Genomic DNA, 19,445 nt, shown 5'->3' with positions numbered 1-19,445 from the left:
AATCCATTGCTTTATTTATTGTATCACATAACTCTCTGGAAAGCTCAAATGTCAAAAATGTCTTTGATTCTATGCTTTGAAATGTCTTTAATATTATAGAGATTAAGTTGATATAATTGTTAGAGACCTTAAGAATACTGTCAAGTTGGTATGTGATTTTCATTTGATGTTGGAAACTGAAGCATAAAAGGACAAACACTCGTATTTTCAGTTTATTACAAATATGAAATTAGAACAAGATTGTTCCTTCAGTTGTACGTTATGATGATTGTGGATGTATAAGCCTATAGTACATTTTGTCACTGTTTTTCATTTGGTTTGAAAAATCTTTTAGGATTGTAATTCAGCTGAGGAGTCTCATGACTAGAAAATAAGTAGGTCGGTTAAATATGTTGTAAGACACTGAATGTACTCTATCTTTCCGTTTTCCCCTTCACTTCCTCCAGTGTACTACATTAGTCTAGTGTAGACTCTGCAGAAAAGGAGGAGTTGTGAGTTTCTCTGAAACTCATTTACCACATGTCTTTTATTCAGAAAGCTTTCTGCACTGACATCATTTAATGGCAATTAGAGTCATCCTTCTTCACTACCAGGGGCAGTAGGTTTCCTATACTGAGTTGTCAGAACCACAATGATCAGTAATGTGGTAGGCAGTAGAGTGCAGTACTAGAGACTCTTGGAGCTTCCATTTCATTAGTGTGGTCCCTGGAAAGGAATTGGCAACTAAATTTTGAGGCAGAGCCAAATTGACTAATTTTGTTTCTTTTTCTTGGCAGCAGTCACAGAATAATGATGGTTGTGAAATCTCATTATATGGTTATTATTTAATGTAATTTGATTTATGAAATTTAGTTTTCTAAGATGAGTTTATCTTGATATTTTTTTCTAAATAGCTTGATAATGTAATATACTCGTGTCCTGGAGAAATCATTACATTCTGGCTGGTACCCAGATAGCCATTATATTATGCCAGTTGACCAAACTTGGATTTGAGAGGAGAGTATGTATGTTTGGAATGACTATGTTCCTGAATTTTAACTCACTAATGGTGCTGTATTGCTATTGTAATAGTTAGTTTCTTATTTCTCTTTAAATTGCTAAAGTCTTGTCCTATCTTACAGAAATATGAAATGCAATATGGTTATTAGGTTTTCTAAGGTAGAAGAAGGCTCTTTCCCACAAAATTTCCTAAGGCATAATTATCCAATTGATTTTACCAGAGGCTGGGTTCTGGACTTTGGTCTTACAGGCCCTGAATATAAATTTTGTCATTTAAGGAGATTAGATCATATTTTAGAGGCAAAGTAAAATTAAACAAATTTAGTATTGATGGATGAAATGAGAACATGGGTTTGTTAATTTTAATTTAATTTGTTAATTTAATTTGTAATTTAATTTGTTAATTTGTTAATTTAATTTGTTAATGAGAAATATGGTAAACTGTCACAGAAATTTTATTATGGCCTTCATGACAAGCCCATTTTCTCCTAGAAGGGAATCATACATAGAAAGCTGCTTGATGTGAATGAAGATAGAAGAGAGCAAGTTAGGTAAATTAAATATTTATTAGTTTTAAATTAATATAGTGAATTAATGTATCTCCACAATAAGGGCAGTCTTGTCAATAGGCAGTGCTAATGATTGTCTTGTGACCATATCACTCTCTTTCCCTCCTCCTTCTCTTTGACTTTTTAAGCTTTCACTAACTAGCTTTTAGGCTCTGGCTTCTGTCCCCACCCATTATTCTCCTGAAATTAACTATTGCTAAAGTTACTATGGCCTTTATCAAATATCTTGGTACAGTAAGGATATAATTATGATACCAAAAGGAGAAATATAAAGACTAATAACATGTTTAATTAATATCAAAATAATAGCAAAATAAATTTTTGTATTTAAATAAAATTGAAAGGCAGATAGCATATAAGGAAAAAATATTTTTGACAGAGGAGGGCTAACATCTTCATTAAAGAGGGGACTTTTACAAATTAATAAAAAGACTTTGAATAGAAAATGAACAGAAAACATGAATAGGTCAAAAAAGAATACAAATGTTCAATAAATGTGGAAGAATTTTTCAAATTAACTGATAAGCAAAAGAAATAAAAAATGAGGCACCATTTCTCTGTTGATTGTAATAAGTAACAATAGCAACAAATAGTGACACAGTGCTCACTGTGTGCCAGGCACTGTTCTACAGTGTAATACTGAAATTAATCCTCCCACCAGTTCTATGAGTGTGTACTATTGTTACCCACATTTTACAGGTTAACAAACTAAGGCACATAAAGCTGAGTAACTTGTCCAGTGTCGTATAACAAAAAAGCGAGAGTCAGGATTTAAATCCAGGCTTCCTGACTCTAAGGTTTTAGTACTTGTTAACTACTACCCTTTATGGCTTCTCCAAGATTAATAAATAATAACCAGTGTTAAAAGGCTCTCTAGGAACAGGCACTTTTATATACTGCTGGTTAGAATGTAAGTTGGTAGACATTTCTGTAAGACAGTTAAGCTCTATGTTCCTGAATTTTAACATGTGCATATTCTTTGGACAAATAATTTATCCTAAGGAGATCCTTACAATAAGTACATAAAAATGTATGTACAGAAATTTTATCTAAAGTTCTTTTGTAATAGCAGACAATGTAAACAATTTAAATGTCTAATAAGAGGATTAGTTAAATAACTTTGGGAAATGTATTCTTATTGGAGATACTAAAGTAATGCTGCTAATTAATTCACATAGGAAAAAGTTTGTCTCTCTCCATATACATTAAGTATATACAGTATCTGACTTTCCAAAGCATTCTTATAAAATTGAAATGTCATTGTTTTTCTCTTTTTAGTTATAACTGTCACATGAGTAAAATTGGATAAAGTTCATTTAATATTGAGTAGAGATTTTAAACCACATTGCTTCTTTTTAAGCAATCATCGTTTTTTTAAAATGTTTTTAAGTAAGCAAATCACTAGGGAATTAGGATTGAATTAAACATTATAATTGTTATGGAAGACATGTTTTATCTCTGTTAACTGTTACTTTTTTTAATGTCTAGTATATCTGTTAAGATGCTTTAGAAAAAGAATCATGGAAAAGTATGTTAGACTACAGAAGATTGGAGAAGGTTCATTTGGAAAAGCCATTCTTGTTAAATCTACGGAAGATGGCAGGCAATATGTTATCAAGGAAATTAACATCTCAAGAGTAAGTATATTTTTTGTTTGGTTATTGAACTAATACACTGATTTCAATAGGGCTTATTGTTAGAGAATTAAAAAAAAAATATGGCATTGCATAATGTAAAGTGGAAGGCTACCATAATCCCAGAGAGAACCACTAATTTTAGAATAGTCTGTATATCCTTGCAGATTTTTTTCTATGCTGTGTGCTTGTGTTTATGTATTTAAGTGTTTTAAAAAAATACACCTACTGTTCTGTAACTTAACCTAGTTTGAACATCTTAAAAAGTTTTTACTTGTGGATTCAACTTATTCTTTTTAACTTCTGTCTTTATTTTGTTATTTTGACTGTGCTTTATTGGTACTGTTGTTTTTAAACTACTCTCTTATTGATGGACTTTCAGATTGTCTATTGATGGTCTAATTTAATATTTTCTTTTTCTCTCCCATTTAAGATGTCCAGTAAAGAAAGGGAAGAATCAAGGAGAGAAGTTGCAGTATTGGCAAACATGAAGCATCCAAATATTGTCCAGTATAGAGAATCATTTGAAGGTCAGATAAATTTTGCAAGAGAGTTCAAAAGAACTAAGCCATGTGACAGCTTTTGGATATTTTACTTATGATGTATTTTCAGGGAGAAAAGTATATCATTTTTGCTTCAGTACCTATGCATATGAGTATCAGCTTGATCCTAGGGTAATAGAGATGTTACTGGTGGGAGAGTATGCATTGTGTGAATGGAGGTCTCAGTCCTTGGATTCCCCATGAGAAGATTTGCGTGGTAATCTGTGATCTAAAAAGACAGCTAGAAGGAAAGTAGCAAGCACAAAGCAGTTTATTAAAATGAATGTACAGGGGCGCCTGGGTGGCTCAGTTGATTAAGCATCTGCCTTTGGTTCAGGTCATGATCCCAGAGTCTTGGGATCGATCCCTACATCAGGCTCCCTGCTCAGCGGGGAGTCTGCTTCTCCCTCTGCCTCTGCTGCTTCCCCTGCTTGTGCTCACTCTTGCTCGTGCTTGCTCTCTCTCTTTCTGTCAAATAAATAAATAAAATCTTAAAAAAAAAAAGTGCATGTACACTGTCAAGATGGGAGAGCAGCAGGTTCCACCAGTTGGAACCTACCCTATGTTGTTTTGTGACTGGATATTTGTTGCATCTCTGTGGGTTGGGAGAAGCTGCGATGTACTGTGGGTGGTCTCTAATGGAGTCTGTTTTCAGTCATTTGGGAGACTCCTCCCATGGATTGGGAGGTGGAGTTTTTGGCCCTACAAGGTTTGTACGGAAAGGTCTGGGCAGCCTTTCTCCATCCGGTGGGGCTGTACCCACAATTCAAATGCATTATGAGTCTAGGGGTTACCCAGGGGCAAAGGTGGCAGAGGAGAGCGCTTGTTCTGCACCTGTGGCTCTTTAGTTTGTCAGCCCCAAGGTCTTGGAAGCCACAAGGTCAGATGTTGTGCCCCAGGCTTTTTAATGTGTAGCTGATTTATCACCGTCCTTGCCTCCAGCTCTTATCTGTCATTCCCCTTCAAGGATTGGGAGTCTGCCTTAGGGCATTCCTTCCACTGCTTAGGTCTAGCTTCTACCTAACACTACACCACACTGCCCATGTGTAATTTTATTTTGGCTCACTGTTACTATGATTGCTTAAAAAGAAGCAATGTGGTGGGCGCCTGGGTGGCTCAGATGGTTAAGCGTCTGCCTTCGGCTCAGGTCATGATCTCAGGGTCCTGGGATTGAGTCCCGCATCGGGCTCCCTGCTCCTTGGGAGCCTGCTTCTCCCTCTGCCTCTCTCTCTCTCTCATGAATAAATAAATAAAATCTTAAAAAAAAAAAAGAAGCAATGTGGTTAAGTATAAGAATTTGGACAAAACAAGAACAGTAGTTTACGTCATTTTAAATTAAATTTCTTTTAAGGGCTACCACTACTGCCACTAAGAAAATGTTCTGATCTTTAGAAAGGATCCTACTCATTTTTGTTATCCTGTATACCTCATTTTCATAGTAGTGAGGTATGTTGAAAGTGTTCTCAGGTTCTTAAAATGTCATAGCTTAAAATGCTGTTTTGAAAATATATACCATTATATTTAGTAATGCAGGAACTAAGATAAAGCTTCTCTAAAGACAGATCAAGATGGTTTTTTGAAGACCTTTTGAAGTCATAATATCATAAATCTCTACACATTACAAAACAAAGTATGTATGTATACATTTATATCTATATATATATAGTATATGTATATATGTAGTGTATGTGTACATATGTACCATATGTACGTATATACTCTATACGTATATGTATACTATATGTGTATATATATTACGTGTGTGTGTTTCTATACTATGTGTGTGTGTATATATATATATATTTAATTTGACACCATTAATGTTTATTTAAGACAATGGGGGTGGGAAGAAAAAAAAGAATAGCTTTTTCAGCTCCTGAGTTTCCAGCTGCTTATGAGTTCTAAGTTTATAATCAGTTTTTTCTCCTTCTACAACCAATTCCTTGTTCTCCTTTGCCCTCTGCAGCATCTTGGCTGGGTGTGTTCTGTTTTGCCTAGTGGAATAACCCAAACCTTTATCACTGCAGGATCTGAGTCTTTAAGAGTACTATATTTGTTACAGTTTTTCATTAATAATGGCTATTTGGCAAGAGAGTAAAAGAGGAACCTCAGTGAATCTACGGAGTTCCAGTAATAGTCCTCCTTGTCTTGATTGTGTTCCAGCAACACAATTTCCTCTTGATAATCACAATTAAGCACTCCAGCCAGTAGCAGAAAGATAATTTAGATTGAAAGTAGTAGATAGTTTAAATGATTCTTTTAGGGTCAAATCACATAGAATCTGAATTAGAGCAAAAGTATACTCATTCCCAGATTAACTAGGTACGTACTAAAGTAGAACATACTTAAAAAAAATATGGATCAGTTAACAGATTATGTCATAAGGTACTCTATTTCATGATGGTAGTGGAATGAACATTTATACGTGTACAGGAGTACAGTGTTAACTATCTCCTTCCCATGAGCTTGGATTCCTTTATCTTTTTCCTCACGTCTCTTTCAGTTTCTTTTCTCTTCCATCACCAAAATTTTAATATTTCAAATAAAAAGTTTTTAATGTATGTCAACAAATACTCTGGTACGTGTTTTGTGTTCATGTAGAATGCTTCACATAGAAACATCTCAATGATTCAAAAGAGGTAGCACATTCTTTAAGGGTTTTTTTTAATACTGCTATTTAATTTTAAAGGAATAAATGCTCATGGTAAGCATATTCAAAAAGTACAGAGGGCATGAGCCCTAAATTCTCTGCTCACCCCACAACATCCTCATTCCCATTCCCCTAGGGGTAAACTTTGTCATTAATTCAGTGTTTATTGTATTTTCTGGAGCAAACATCTACATGTAACTTTTTTTTTTTTAAACATTTTATTTATTTATTTGAGAGAGAGAATGAAAGAGAGAGAGAGAGAGCACATGAGAGGGGGGAGGGTCAGAGGGAGAAGCAGACTCCCCGCCGAGCAGGGAGCCCGATGTGGGACTTGATCCCGGGACTCCAGGATCATGACCTGAGCTGAAGGCAGTCGCTCAACCAACTGAGCCACCCAGGCGCCCCTACATATAACTTTTAACATTTAAACACAAGGGGGATTAGGGGCGAGCCTGGGTGGCTCAGATGGTTAAGTGTCTGCCTTCAGCTCAGGTCATGATCTCAGGGTCTTGGGATCGAGCCCCACACTGGGCTCCTGGTTCAGCAGGGAGCTTGCTTCTCCCTCTCCCTCCCTCCGTCTCTCCCCCGCTCATGCTCTCTCTCTCTCTCTCTCTCTATCTCCCTGTCTCAAATGAATAAATAAAATCTTTAAAAAAAAATAAAAACAAGGGGGATCATATTATGTATTTCTGCATCTTGTTCTTTTCACTTTAGATCTCAGGGATATTTTTCCATGTCATTATGTATTGGCGCTCCACATTCTTTACAGCTTTCTTGTAACAACTGCAGTGTATCCCATTGTTTGCATTTTATGGTTCTGTCACAGTTTGTCTAGCCAGTTTTCTGTTATGGATACTTAGGTTGTTTTTAATTTTTCACTATTGGGAGATAATGTTGCACTGAACATTCTTATACAGGTGTCTGTGTACTATTATAATATTTCCTACATTCTGTGTTTTTATCCCCTTTAATTTTTTTTCTTACTGTTTCTAAAGTAATTTTTATATCTTTAATGGAAGTTTTCTTTTTTTTTTTTTAAAGATTTATTTATTTATGCATGGGGAAGGGGTGAGAGAATCTCAAGCAAACTCCCCGTTGAGTGCAGAGCCAGACAGGGGCTCAATCTCACAACCCTGAGATCATGACCAGAGCCGAAACAGGAGTTGGACACTTAACCAACTGAGCCACCAAGGCACCCCTGTTTTTTTCAAGGTTGCTTTGGCTATTTGGGGTCTTTTGTGGTTTCATACAAATGTTAGGATTGTTTGTTCTAGTTCTGTGAAAAATGCTGTTAGTATTTTGATAGGGATTGCATTAAATCCTTAGATTGCTTTGGGTGGTATGGACATTTTAACAATATTCTTCTAATCAGTTAACATGGAATATCTTTCCATTTCTTTGTGTCGTCTTCAATTTTTTTCATCAGTGTTTTATAATTGTCTTTTTTAAAAGATTTATTTATTTATTTTGAGAGAGAGAGAGAGTGAGCAAGTAGGGGGAGGGGCAGAGGGAGAGGGAGAGAGAGACTCTCAGGTAGACTCCCTGCTAGCAGAGCATGGAGTCTGACATGGGCTGGATCTCACAGTCCTGAGATCATGACCTGAGCTGAAACCAAGAGTCCAGCGCTCAACCAACTGTGCCACTCAGGCGCCCGATAAGTGTTTTATAATTTCAGAATACAGGTCTTTCACCTTCTTTTTTTTTAAGATTTTATTTATTTATTTGTCAGAAAGAGAGAGACAGACCACATGCACCCAAGCTGGGGGAATGGCAGGTAGAGGGAGAAGCAGGCTCCCCACTGAGCAAGGAGCCCAATACAGGACTTGATCCCAGGTTCTGGGATCACAACCTGAGCAGAAGGCAGACACTCAACTGACTGAGCCACCCAGGCATCCCAGTCTTTGACCTTCTTGGTTAAGTTTATTCCTAGGTAATTTATTGTTTTTGGTGCAATTATAAATGGGATTGTTTTCTTAATATTTTTTTTTAAGATTTTATTTATTTGAGAGAGAGAGAGAGCACGAGCGGGGATGGGGAGGAGCTGCAGAGAGGGAGAAGTAGGCTTCCTGCTGAGCAGGGAGCCCAATGTGGGGCTCGATCCCAGGACCCTGAGACCATGACCTGAGCTGAAGGCAGACACTTAATGGACTGAGCCACCCAGGTGCCCGTTTTCTTAATTTCTCTTTCTGCTACTTCATTATTAGTGTATAGAAGTGCAATGGATTTATATACATTGATTCTATATCCTGTGAGACGTTAATGAATTCATTTGTCAGTTCTAATAGTTTTTTGGTAGAGTCTTGGGTTTTCTATGTATAGGATCATGTCATCTGCAAATAATGAATGTTTTACTTTTTCTTTTGTAATTTAGATGCCTATTATTCCTTTTTCTTATGTAATTGCTATGGCTAGGACTCCTAGTACTATGTTGAATAAAAGTGGTGAGAGTGGACATCTTTGTCTTGTTCCTGACCTTAGTGGTAAAGCTCTCTATTTTGCACCATTGAATATGATGTTAGCTGTAGATTTTTTATATATGGCCCTTATTATGTGTGATATGTTCCCCCCAGACCTGCTTTGTTGAGGGTTTTTATCATGAATGGATATTGTACTTTGTGAAATGCTTTTTCTTCACCTATTAATGATCATATGGTTTTTATACTTTCTCTTGTTGACATGGTGTATCATATTAATTGATTTGCAAATATCAAACCACCCTTGCGTCCCAGAAATAAATCCCACTTGATTGTGGGTGAATGATTTTTTTTAATGTATTGTTGGTTTTGGTTTGCTAATATTTTGTTGAGGATTTTTGTATATATGTTTGTCAGAGATATTGGCTTGTAGTTTTCTTTTTTTGTTGTGTCTTTATCTGTTTTTTTTTTTGGGGGGGGTATCATGGTAATGTTGGTCTCATAGAATGAATTTGGAAGCTTTCCGTCCTTTCATATTTTTTGGAATAGCTTGAGAAGAATATATTTTAACTTCTTTAAATATTTGGTAGAATTCACCTGTGAAGCTGTCTCATCCTGGATTTTTGTTTGCTGGGAATTTTGTTTTTTTTTAAGTATTTATTTATTTGACAGGGACCTCGAGAGAGGGAACACAAGCAGGGGGAGTGGGAAAGGGAGAAGCAGGCTTCCTGCAGAGCAGGGAGCCGATGTGGGACTCAATCCCAGGACCTCGGGATCATGACCTGAGCCAAAGGCAGACGCTTAATGACTGAGCCACCCAGGTGCCCCGTGCTGGGAGTTTTTTGATCACTGATTCAATTTCATTGCTGGTATTCGGTCTGTTCAAATTTTCTATTTCTTCTTGATTCAGTTTTAGGAGGTTATATGTTTCTAGGAATTTGTTCATTTCTTCTAGAATGTCCAATTTGTTGGCATATAATTTTTCATGATGTTCTCTTACAATCCTTTGTATTTCTGTGTCGTTGGTTGTTAATTCTCTTCTTTCATTTCTGATTTTGCTTACTTAAATCATCTCTTTTTTTGGTGAGTCTGGGTAAAGGTTAATCAATTTTGTTGATCTTTTCAAAGCACCAATACCTGGTTTCACTGATCTGTTGTATTGGTTTTTTTAAGTTTCTATATCACTTATTTCTGCTGTAATTTTTATTATTTCTTTACCTCTGGTTTTTGATTTTGTTCTTTTTTTTCTAGCTCCTTTAGGTGCAGGATTAGGTTGATTATTTGAGATTGTTTTTGCTTCTTGAGTTGGGCCTGTATTGCTATAAATCCCTTTTGGTGCAGTGTTTGTTGCATGCCAAAGATTTTGGACCATTGTGACTTAAATCTCATTTGTCTCCATGTATGTTTTGATTTCCTCCTTGATTTCTTGGTTAACTCATTCATTGTTTAGTATTTAGCCTCTCTGTATGTGTGTTCTTTCCAGATTTTTTCTTGTGGTTGATTTCTAGTTTCATAGTGTTGCAGTCAGAAAAGATGAATGGTATGACTTTGATCTTCCTGAATTTGTTGAGACTTGTTTTGTGTCCAAATATGTGATCTCGTCTGGAGAGTGTTCCATCTGAACTTGAAAAGAATATGTATTCTGCTGTTTTAGGATGAAATGTTCTGAATATATCTGTTAGATCCATCCGGTCCAATGTGTCATTCAAAGCCACTATTTCCATGTTTATTTTCTGTTTGGGTGATCTATCCATTGATGTGAGTGCAGTGTTAAAGTCCCCTACTATTACTGAATTACTGTTGACTACTTCTTTTATGTTTTTTAGCTGCCTTTTGTCTTTGGTTTCTCCCATGTTGGGTGCATACATATTTACAGTTGTTATATTTTCTTGTTGGATTGTTTCTTATATGATTATGTAGTGACCTTCATTGTCTCTTGTTATAGTCTTTGTTTTAAAAATCTAGTTTGTCCGATATATGTATTGTTATCCCAGTTTCCTTTTCACTTCCCTCTGCATGATAAATGCTTTTCCATCCTTTCCCTTTCTTTTCTTTTTTTTTTTTTTTAAAGATTTTTTATTTATTTGACAGAGAGAGACACAGCAAGAGACAGAACACAAGCAGGGGGAGTGGGAGAAGGAGAAGCAGGCTTCCCGCGGAGCAGGGAGCCTGATGTGGGGCTCGATCCCAGGACCCTGGGATCATGACCTGAGCCGAAGGCAGACGCTTAATGACTGAGCCACCTAGGCGCCTCCATCCTTTCACTTTCAGTCTGCATGTGCCTTTAGGTCTTAAGTGAGTCTTTTGTAGCCAGCATATAGATGGTTCTTGCTTTTTTATCCATTGTGTCTCTTGATCGTTTAGTCCATTTACATTCAGAGTAATTATTGATAGGTATGTACTTATTACCATTTTATTACTCATTTTAGGGTTGTTTTTGTAGTTCTTCTATGTTCCTTTCTTCTCTGTTCTCTACTCTCACAGTTAGTTGACTTTCTTCAGTTATAAACTTGGAATCCTTTCTCTTTATTTTTTTGCAATCTATTACTGGTTTTTGATTTGTGGTTATCTTTATGTTTATATATAAAATCTATGCATATAGCCGTCTATGTTAACTTGATGGTTGCTTAGGTTTGAACCCATTCTTTACTCTCCCCCCCACCATGTTTTAGGCATATGGTGTCATACTTTACATCCTTATGTTTTCTGAATCCCTTGACTGATTTTTACACATATACTTATTTTACTGCTTTTGTGCTTCCCACTTTTCTTTTACTTAAGGTTTTTCCTTCCCACTCAAAGAGTCCCCTTTAACGTTTTTTGTAGGGCTGGTTTAGTGGTCAAGAATTCCTTTAATTTTGTCTGGGAAACTCTCCATTTATCCTTCTATTCTGATAATAGCTTTGCTGAATGGAGTATTCTTGGCTGCAGATTTTTTTTTTCTTTCAGCACTTTGAATATATTATGCCACAGCCTTCTGGCCCTGCAAAGTTTCTGCTGAAAAATGCACTGATAGTCTTATGGGATTTCCCTTGTATGTAATTGTCTTCTCTTGCTGTTTTTGTTTTGTTTTGTTTTTTTAAGATTTATATATTTATTTTAGAGAGTGCATACATGCATGCTAATGGGTGAGGGGCAGAGGGAGAGAAGCCTCAAGCAGACTCCCCACTGAGCGCGGAGCTGATGCAGGGTTGTATCTCACCACCTCTAAGATCATGACCTGAGATGAAACCAAGAGTCAGACACTCAACCAACTGAGCCACTGAGGAGCCCCATCTCTTGCTGTTTGGAAACTTCTTTTGTTATCACTACTTTTTGCTGTTTTAATTATGTGTGTTGGTGTAGACCTTACCTTGACCACATTTCTACCCTTTCTACCCTCTTCCATCTGGCCTCTTCCCTACATTTAGCTGTGGAGAGTCTTCCAGTCATTTTCTGGGTTATTTACACTGATGTGGTTGTTATCTAGTTGTATCCATGGGAGGAGGTGAGGCCAGGGTCCTCCTACTCCACCATCTTCCTTAGAAGTGCCCACGAATTATACAGAATCTTAATTAGGTCAGTCATATAGATTCCCAGTCCATAGCACATTAGAAGCAGTTTATCAAAAAGGAGGTATGAGAACTACAGGTAACAAGAACACTACCACAAGGTGTAAGATACAACTACTGATGGAATTACGGCTATAAGCACAGAGAAGTAAGAGAAGCAAAAACTTCTTTGAGTTGCAGTAGTCTCACTAGTAAGTATTGGTTTAGTATTGTTAGAAGTGATATCAGCTACTCCATAATTTGTGCAGAATAAGCACAGTGTTAATCTTTCATAAGAATAAAGGTGGAGGGAAGGATGAGAAGGTTTCTTCTAGTCCTCTCTACCCATGGGAAGAGTCATAGAAGTCTCTCTGTGGACTGAGACATAAAGGGGAATAAGGTATTGCCCTTTATATACAATTATATTGCCCAGATTATATACAATTTATAAAAATAGAAGTAAAATCAGAGAAAGCTCCAGCAGTGTACAATCTTATTCACTGTTGAATCCTCAGAGTTCATTGCAACATTATTTGTTTAGTAAGTAATTGATTAAGTGGATGAAACAAAGCTGAAAAGTAATGGTAAATTGAAAACTAAGTTATAACCCATCTTTGACAAATTGGTGGAAAAACATGTTTTTATAGATGATGTTTAAGGAAATCTTATCTATTAAATGAAACCAAGTATATTTGTCTGCATTTTGTCTGTATTCCAGAGATGTTTAGATCATTGTGCATACTGCTATTCAGTAAGATGCTGTATTCTTAGAAAATCATTAATGATAGAGCTGCCTGTTAACCCAGGTTATACAATCTGTATAAGCAGTACACCTTGATTTTGCAGTCTAATTCTTTTGAAGGTGGTTCTGTTTTTTTTTTTTTTTTTTTTAAGATTTTATTTATTTATTTTGAGAGAGAGAATGAGAGAGAACACATGAGAGGGGATAGGGTCAGAGGGCAAAGCAGACTCCCTGCCGAGCAGGGAGCCTGATGCAGGACTCGATCCAGGGACTCCAGGATTATGACCTGAGCCGAAGGCAGTCGCTTAACCAACTGAGCCACCCAGGCGCCCAGAAGGTGGTTCTGTTTTTTAATAGAACATAATTAATCACTTTTTTTTAGTAAACCCTTAAGTACCTTTAATTTAGCTATGCTTTTGACATATATTTTAAAAAATGAAATGAAATGTTTATATTTTGTAGAAAATGGCTCTCTCTACATAGTGATGGATTACTGTGAAGGAGGCGATCTGTTTAAACGAATTAATGCTCAGAAAGGCATTCTGTTTCAAGAGGATCAGGTGAGTTAGCGTGTAGAAGATTGACTCTTACTCCATGTTATTTAGAAGTAATTCAAAGTTTATATATGTATTTATTTGTAACTACAAATTCTTAATTGTAATTACTAGGACAGTTTGGTATCATTCTAATATCTCAGTCACATTTCTGTTCTAATTAGCTTCCACCTTAGTCATTTCCCCATCTCATTTCCTGACTGTAATAATATTATTATATTTGTAATATATGTTATATCCTTTGTGTATAAATATATTTATGTATATAGCCTAATTATTCATTATAACTAGTTAATTATTCTATATTCTATCTTGCTTTCTGCTGCCAGGCCACATTTTCCTAAAATGTGGCTTTCCTAGGTAATTCCACTTCTGGAAGCTTTGCATTGGCAACTGCATTAAATCTAATCTCTGTTTTGACCTCAGGGATCGCTAAAATATGACCTTATCGTACCTAAGCAGTCTTATTTTTTTTCTAGTGTTACCTAATGTGCACCCCCTTTTCATTTATTTAACAGATATTCATTGAGCGTTCATTTTGTTAGGCACTGTTTCTGTTACACATGCTTATGTATCTCATTCTTCTTCCTATGTATTTATTCTATTATTTCTTTTATTTTGGGAACACTTTCCTGCCAACTCTCTCACTAATATTCTACCTTTTTTTTTTTTTTTTTACAGCTCAGCTCAAATCCCAGCCTTTCCTTTGATTTTCCATAACCACTCTAATCTTCTGTGATCTTTTCCTTCTCTAAATTTCTGTTGCATTTCTAATTATCACCCATTCTTAATTTTACTTGCGTGCTTTTACATAAGGGAATGGGGGGGAACACTGTACTAGGAGTGTTGTATTTTTTGTCTCTTTTAAATTTTATACCCCATGAATTGGTGTAGTTTTCTTTATTTAATAAGAAATCTATCATATAGTCAGTGTTTGAACCTACTTCTACTCCAAAATTTATTAAATATTTGTTTACAAACTTAAATTGTAAAATTATTAAAAAGTTCAGAAATGGAAATAATTCTTTGCCCACTATTCCATCCCTAAAGATTACCACTGTTTTTAGTTTGGTGCATTCTTCCAGACTTTGTTTTTCATACTTGTGCATGTAAATATATAGATCAAGGCACACATATTCAGAAAGGGGATATTATACATAGCATACTCTATCTTGCTTTTGTCACTTAAAAATTATCTTGAGGGGCACCTGGGTGGCTCAGGTGTTGGGCGTCTGCCTTCGGCTCAGGTCATGATCCCAGTGTCCTGGGATTGAACCCCACGTCGGGCTCCCTGCTCGGCGGGAAACCTGCTTCTCCCTCTCCCACTCCCCCTGCTTGTGTTCCCTCTCTTGCTGTGTCTCTGTAAAATGGATTAATAAAGTCTTTGAAAAAAAGAAAAAAAATTATCTTGATTATCCCAACCTATAAATAGAACAAACTGATGGTTGTGAGGGCAGAGAGAGTAGGGGGAGGAGGGCAAATGGGTGAAGAGCAATGAGAGATACAGGCTTCCGTTTGTGGAATGAATAAGTCATTGGAATAAAAGGCACAGCATAAGAAATATAGTCCGTGATATTGTAATAGCAGTGAATGGAGACAAATGGTAGCTACACTTGTGAACATAGTATAATGTACAAAATTGCCAAATCACTATGTTGTACATTTGAAACTAATGTAACACTGTGTGTCAACTATACTCAAAACAATTTTAAAGTAAGGAAAATGTTATTTATAATACAGGAAAAAAATGCAGCTTTAATTTAAAAAAATTACCTTGATTATTGTCACATGTCCATCTTTGTAGATCATATGTAGTTTTAATAGCTGCATTATATCCCATTCTAGCAAGGCTTGTGCTTTTTTGTTTGTTTTCACTTTTATCTTCATATTCCATTTCCATTTCATTCCCATATCTAGGCTGCTATTTTAATATCTTTGGTGAATACCTGTGTATTTTTGCAAATGGCTATCATTGTCTTGTATTTTTAAATGCATATTTGTTGTGTTTTATCTCATTCAGTTCTACTTTTCCCCTTAGTACTGTTTCTTACACATTTGTTCTGCTTTCTGTGCCTTTGTTGCTGCTGCTATCTAATGCTCCATTGATATGCATTCAAGTCTACACTTACTTTTACTGCATCATGCACTCTTAATGTATGCTGAATAATTTCACATTAGAATTGTTTCCCCAACAAGGTTGTAATTTACTATAGAACAGAGATGACAGTTTTCACTAATGTCCGCTCAGCTGTGTCCATAAATTGGCACAACTAATAAATTGATAATACTGTGTAGATGGGGACTTTTAGCTTTTTGGCAGTAACTTGATAATATGGTAAGGTTCTGAAATCTTGGGTTATATTTTAGTTAAGTACCCTATTAGTTAAACAGGATACTGTCATACTTCTCACTTTACTTATCCTGTTTCCACAAGTAAGCCTACTAGACGAAGCACAGAACTTCAAAACTTGAGTTTGAGTCATTGTTCTGCTTATCAGCTTGGTAATTGTTATGTTAACAAATGACTTAACTATTTTGAGACTATTTCCTCATTCATTAATAGGATGTTCATACCTCGTAGCCAACTTCACTGTTGTGGTGAAGTCAAATAGTAATATATGTTAGTGTACAGAGTGCTATTTTTTATTAGAATTTTATCTAATACCTTCCATTGCTTGTGCTTACGTTTATTCTTTATGTTTATTGGACTTTAAAATGCTTACTATTAGATTTCATAACATTCTCCTATAAAGTACATTGATAGTCTGTGGATTTGGTTCTGCAGTTGGATAAATGTTCTTGGTACATAATGATGTATATGTGTGTATACATATTATGTATCTTTTTATCCTAGAAATTATTATGGGGATCTACTCTATGTATTTTTGTCCATCTCAGATTATTCCATAATAAACAACGAGAATTTGGCAAGTCTTTTTTTTTTTTTAACTTAATAGCATTTTTCTACCCTTCAGAATGACATTATTTATTTTAGCCTATTTGAAATGGGAATTATTTAAAGAGAAATATCTTCCTACTACTACTACATCCTACTACTTTCTGGACTTTGGAGCAGAAAAACATAAAGGCCAGAGGCTATTTTTTGTTTTAGACTGCAGGGTAGCATGAGTCTGAGATGAGTTTTGTCCATTTCTAGAATAGAAGTGGGAAGAGTGAGACCTCTGAAACAAGATGATTCTCCAGCTACTCAAGCCATTCTCTTCAGTGATACTTCCTTGTTGGCATCTTTATTGGACAAAAATCTAGTCGAGTTAGGAAACAACCTAAGTCTATGACTTTTAATCAGTAGTAAGCAGTGGAATGAACTAAATAATCCTTGGATGGCCTTTGCCCACATCAATATTGAAAAGATTTCCCACTGTTTTTGCCTTATTTCTAAGTTTTGGATAAATTTTCTGATAGTCTACTCTCTTTTGATCATAAATAATTTCCAAATGTATACTTTTTTTTTAAAGGAAAGAGTCATCTCACATGGGTTTGCCCTAATAATTTAGGTTCAGTGATAGTGTTAATTAAGCATATAAGTACCTTGAGTTTTCTCTGAAAATCTAGAGCCCTACAGTATCCAGCATCTACTAAGGCTGCAAAATTGATTTCAGTCCAGAAGTTTTCATAAGGATCTTGGATTAGATTAAAAAAATAAAAAAACTTATTTTCTTTTCTATCCTAAGGCCAGTACATTCTCCAGCAGATTTCACCTGTGGTATCTATAAATTTGGGTGATTCTCTTTATTTCTGAAGGTTTCCAGATCTGCCATGGTTTTTGGCTAGTAGGAAATGACCTTGCCACCTATGATGCTGAGACCTTGTAAGTTAGGTACTAGGGCAGTTTCCTGGCAGTGTGACATAGGAATTGGTTCCATATATATTTCTAGTGTGGGCTTGTCATAACTGAATGAAAATCATTTTTAATTAAGACATTCCAGGTATGGCCTTGGTTGCACAATTGATTAGTTATATAGGTAAAAAGAGTATAAATTTTTTTTTTTTACTTTTTTTTTTACAAATCTTTTTTCTTTTAGAATTATTTATTTGAGAGAGAGAGAGTGCACACATGCACATGCGTGCCTGTGGTGGGGGGGCAGAAGGAGAGGGAGTGAGAATCTCAAGCCAACTCCACGCGGAGTGGAGCGCAGAGCCTGGTCAGGGGCTCGAACTCATGACCCTGAGATCACGACCTGAGCCCAAAGCAAGAGTTGGATGCTCAATTTACTACACCACCCAGATGCCCCAAGGAGTATAGATTCTTATTGAACTGATGAAAATTACAATATTTTCCTGAAAAGTAAAACTCAGTATAACTGTTTCTGAATTCTGAGTGGGTCAGTGAGAATCAGATATTACTTTAAGATGTGATAATTCAGTTTACAAAAGCATAATCTACTAAGTTGAAGGTTAGAGATGATTCTTAAAAAAATAGACTTCACGTATTCATTAAATATAGAATAGGACATTAAGAATAATACCAATCAATTGGTTAAGTGTTCAGCTTTTGGCTCAGGTCACTGGGATTGAGTTCCGCATCAGGTTCCCTGCTCAGTGGAGAGTCTGTTTCTCCCTCTCCCTCTGCCCCTCTGCTAGCTTGTGCTCTCTCTTTCTCAAATGTATAAATAAAATTTAAAAAAAGAATAATACCAATCATATTCCAAACAAGTACCCACAATTTAATTTCATTTAATTCAGTTCATTCAGTCCTAGTAATTCTTATCCAGCTGGGTATTGGGGCACTTTGCTTTCATCCTGTGTGTCAGCTTCTGGACTATAAAAAAGTCTTAGAAATCTTGACTCAGTCCATTGTCCACTTAAGCAATGTCAGCTCTGAAGCCTGTACTTAAGAGTCTGTTTTTTGAAGTATCAATACTTCCATGTTCTTAGTATAGTCCTTTCCAGGAGCCTCTGGTCAGCAAGAAGCAAAAGTCTGTTTGATAATGAGACTGAAAGTCTGTGGTTAATTTATTATAGTAACCAATAATAGAATAAAATTTTCTACAGGAATATTTGATAAGGGCTTAATGAATATTTTCCTTAACGGTAAATATAGGTAGCAAAGTCATTGGCATATGTCTAGAACCTTCCCATTAAGCATGCATTTTCTGAAATATTTATATTAATAGTAATTTCCTATATAAACTTAATCCAGGAAAGGCTGAGCTTCTTTGTTGCTTTGGCAAGTCTTACCATGCAGCTCTTACAACAATGAGCTAATTAATACATTATTAATACTAATTAGCTACATTAGTTAATACATTAATAGTATCTTTTAATACATTAATAGTATCTTTTCTAATAATACTGCATATACTTGAAAAATAATATTTGGTTACATGTTTAATCAAAGTGACAAAATATTTTAAAATAAATATAGATGGGAGAGGATTCTGGGAAGGTGGTAGAATAGGAAGCAGGAGGAATCTGTCTCCCCACCAACACAATTACAATGGCAGAATCTATCTGATGAAACTATTTTGTATCTCTGGAATCTATTGTAGGCATATAATTTCTAGGTGAAAGCTTGGATAATAAATTGTGGTTATGGGCACCTGGGTGGCTCAGTCGGTTGAGCGACTGCCTTCGGCTCAGGTCATGATCCCGGGGTCCTGGGATCGAGTCCCACATCGGGCTCCCTGCTCTGCAGGGAGCCTGCTTCTCCCTCTCCCACTCCCCCTGCTTGTGTTCCCTCTCTCGCTGTGTCTCTCTCTGTCAAATAAATAAATAAAATCTTAAAAAAAAAAATAAATTGTGGTTATTTTCAATCAATTTCAGCTCTTAGCTAGGTAGCAGTGGCTGCTA

General features: G+C 35.9%; 1 protein-coding gene across 14 annotated transcripts in view; it reads left to right on the top strand.

Annotated features, from left to right (window-relative positions):
- Window positions 1-19,445, top strand: part of NEK1 (NIMA related kinase 1) — a 326,908-nt gene that overhangs the window by 6,401 nt on the left and 301,062 nt on the right. For 11 of the 14 annotated variants that reach the window (XM_064585280.1, XM_064585272.1, XM_064585270.1 and 8 more), the window contains exons 3-6: window positions 1,492-1,550; window positions 3,057-3,205; window positions 3,636-3,732; window positions 13,543-13,640. In XM_064585280.1, coding sequence (XP_064441350.1) covers window positions 1,526-1,550; window positions 3,057-3,205; window positions 3,636-3,732; window positions 13,543-13,640 — 369 coding nt within the window. In that variant the 5' untranslated portion in view covers window positions 1,492-1,525. The remainder of the gene's footprint in view (window positions 1-1,491; window positions 1,551-3,056; window positions 3,206-3,635; window positions 3,733-13,542; window positions 13,641-19,445) is intronic. The other 3 variants (XM_064585271.1, XM_064585275.1, XM_064585281.1) reach the window with 3 other exon arrangements.

The sequence above is a fragment of the Mirounga angustirostris genome, unplaced genomic scaffold (assembly GCF_029215605.1).
Source record: "Mirounga angustirostris isolate CCGP_5_RB_7025 unplaced genomic scaffold, mMirAng1.0.hap1 SCAF_2, whole genome shotgun sequence".
Classification (NCBI taxonomy): domain Eukaryota; kingdom Metazoa; phylum Chordata; class Mammalia; order Carnivora; family Phocidae; genus Mirounga; species Mirounga angustirostris.
The sequence above is the reverse complement of the archived record's forward strand: the minus strand, read 5'-3'. Positions and strand labels throughout refer to the sequence as shown.